Here is a 2,197-nt window from a genome sequence, read left to right on the forward strand (position 1 = left end):
ATGGCAACCATATGGACACATACATAATATATAATCATAGTAATACAATGGGTTTTGTATAATTATTGCTTGGTTTTTAGTACATTTAGTAAAATTATAATTTAGTAATAAAATAAAAGTAGTTAATTAAAGGATTGAAATTATTTATATCTTGAAAATATATTGACTGTATCTATAAAAGACAAAAAAGGGAGCACTTTAAAAGGCATTTTAAGCCTACGAGAGTTGTCAAAATGGGTATAAAATTAGAAGATGCAATTATAATTTTAATATTATGATTTGAATCAATAATGGTAGAAGAGGAGTATTTTTTGAATTGACTGGTCACTGAACTGATTTGAGTAATTTTGAAAGTATCCTTTGAATAGACTTTGGCTGGAAATAATATTGGTGTAGTTCTTTGAGTATCTATTAATTTTAACGTAGTCACTAGGGTGATTTGTGTACTTTTGGTAGAATCGTTTCAATCTTTTTTTGATTCCAGTAAATCAAGAACAAGAGAAAAAAATTGTATTATCAATGTTGTCGTCTAGCTCAAATAGATAATTCGAAATAATATATATATTATATCTTATGTATAATGCATACGATGAAAAGTTTCACCTTTACTTATACTTCTCAATTGCGTCACTAATTTCTGGGAAAAGCCTATCTAAGAGCTTTTGATAAAAGGCACAGAAGATTTATTTTCAATGTTAATACTTTTATAGTAAATGAAGATGTGGTTATCATTCTTTAAATTTGTTGTAGTTGAAGCAGACGTGGGTATAGTTATTGGAGTATCTTTTGAATGTGACGTCATTGATTAATATATGGGTGGGTTTGCAGGTGTAATTTTTGGACCAACAGTAGTCACTGTAGGGATTTGTGTAATTTTAGATATATCCTTTGAAGCGGTTGTAGTTGGAATTGATGTTGGTGTAGTTAATGGAATATTTGTTGATTCTGAAGTAGTCGCTGGTGAGGCTTGTGTAACACCGGTAGTATGTTTTGAATCTGCTGTTGTTGGTGAATGTATGGGTGAATTTTCAGGTGTACTTTTTGGACCAACAGTAGTCACTGTAGGAATTTGTGTAATTTTAGATATATCCTTTGAAGCGGTTGTAGTTGGAATTGATGTTGGTGTAGTTATTGGAATATTTGTTGATTCTGAAGTAGTCGCTGGTGAGGCTTGTGTAACACCAGTAGTATGTTTTGAATCTGCTGTTGTTGGTGAATATATGGGTGGATTTTCAGATGTACTTTTTGGACCAATAGTAGTCACTGTAGGAATTTGTGTAATTTTAGATATATCCTTTGAAGCGGTTGTAGTTGGAATTGATGTTGGTGTAGTTAATGGAATATTTGTTGATTCTGAAGTAGTCGCTGGTGAGGCTTGTGTAACACCAGTAGTATGTTTTGAATCTGCTGTTGTTGGTGAATGTATTGGTGGATTTTCAGGTGTACTTTTTGGACCAACAGTAGTCACTGTAGGAATTTGTGTAATTTTAGATATATCCTTTGAAGCGGTTGTAGTTGGAATTGATGTTGGTGTAGTTAATGGAATATTTGTTGATTCTGAAGTAGTCGCTGGTGAGGCTTGTGTAACACCAGTAGTATGTTTTGAATCTGCTGTTGTTGGTGAATGTATGGGTGGATTTTCAGATGTACTTTTTGGACCAATAGTAGTCACTGTAGGAATTTGTGTAATTTTAGATATATCCTTTGAAGCGGTTGTAATGGCGGTATTTATTTCTCCGTTCCTGTAGTAGTTCATTACTCCTGCCTGATTGAATATAACCATTGTTGATAACACAACCCATACTTGCACTGGGAACATTTTACTATAAACAAAGTTAATAAATAATATCAGAAAAAAATAAAATAAACATTATTGTTCTTAACAATGCAACAAGCTCGAAATTATTTATTTGGATTAACAGTTTTTCTCATAACTTGTTTTACCCTTATTTTCTGGGCAAACCTACCATGACTTAACCTCCATAAAATGTTTAATTACATTTTTTCGTTATTGCTGTATTTATAAATTTATACGAACATAATTTTATTGTAACTGTTGCTTGGTAAAACTACTCTCTTAATTTATAAATTGTATATTTTACATTTTAACTTATAATTTCATAATCAAAATCCTAAAACAAAATATTTTTTTTTTGGAAATGTCAACGTATAATTTTCGTAGCCAATTTTTTTTTTA

At 30.9% G+C, this 2,197-nt stretch overlaps 1 protein-coding gene across 1 annotated transcript; it reads right to left on the reverse strand.

The window, feature by feature from the left end:
- Positions 1 to 805: 805 nt before the first annotated feature.
- Positions 806 to 1,783, reverse strand: LOC132925330 (mucin-2-like). Its single transcript, XM_060989738.1, has one exon. It carries the CDS (start codon positions 1,781 to 1,783, stop codon positions 806 to 808), a length of 978 nt encoding a protein of 325 aa, XP_060845721.1.
- Positions 1,784 to 2,197: the final 414 nt, after the last annotated feature.

Source organism: Rhopalosiphum padi, chromosome 3 (genome assembly GCF_020882245.1).
Source record: "Rhopalosiphum padi isolate XX-2018 chromosome 3, ASM2088224v1, whole genome shotgun sequence".
NCBI lineage: Eukaryota > Metazoa > Arthropoda > Insecta > Hemiptera > Aphididae > Rhopalosiphum > Rhopalosiphum padi.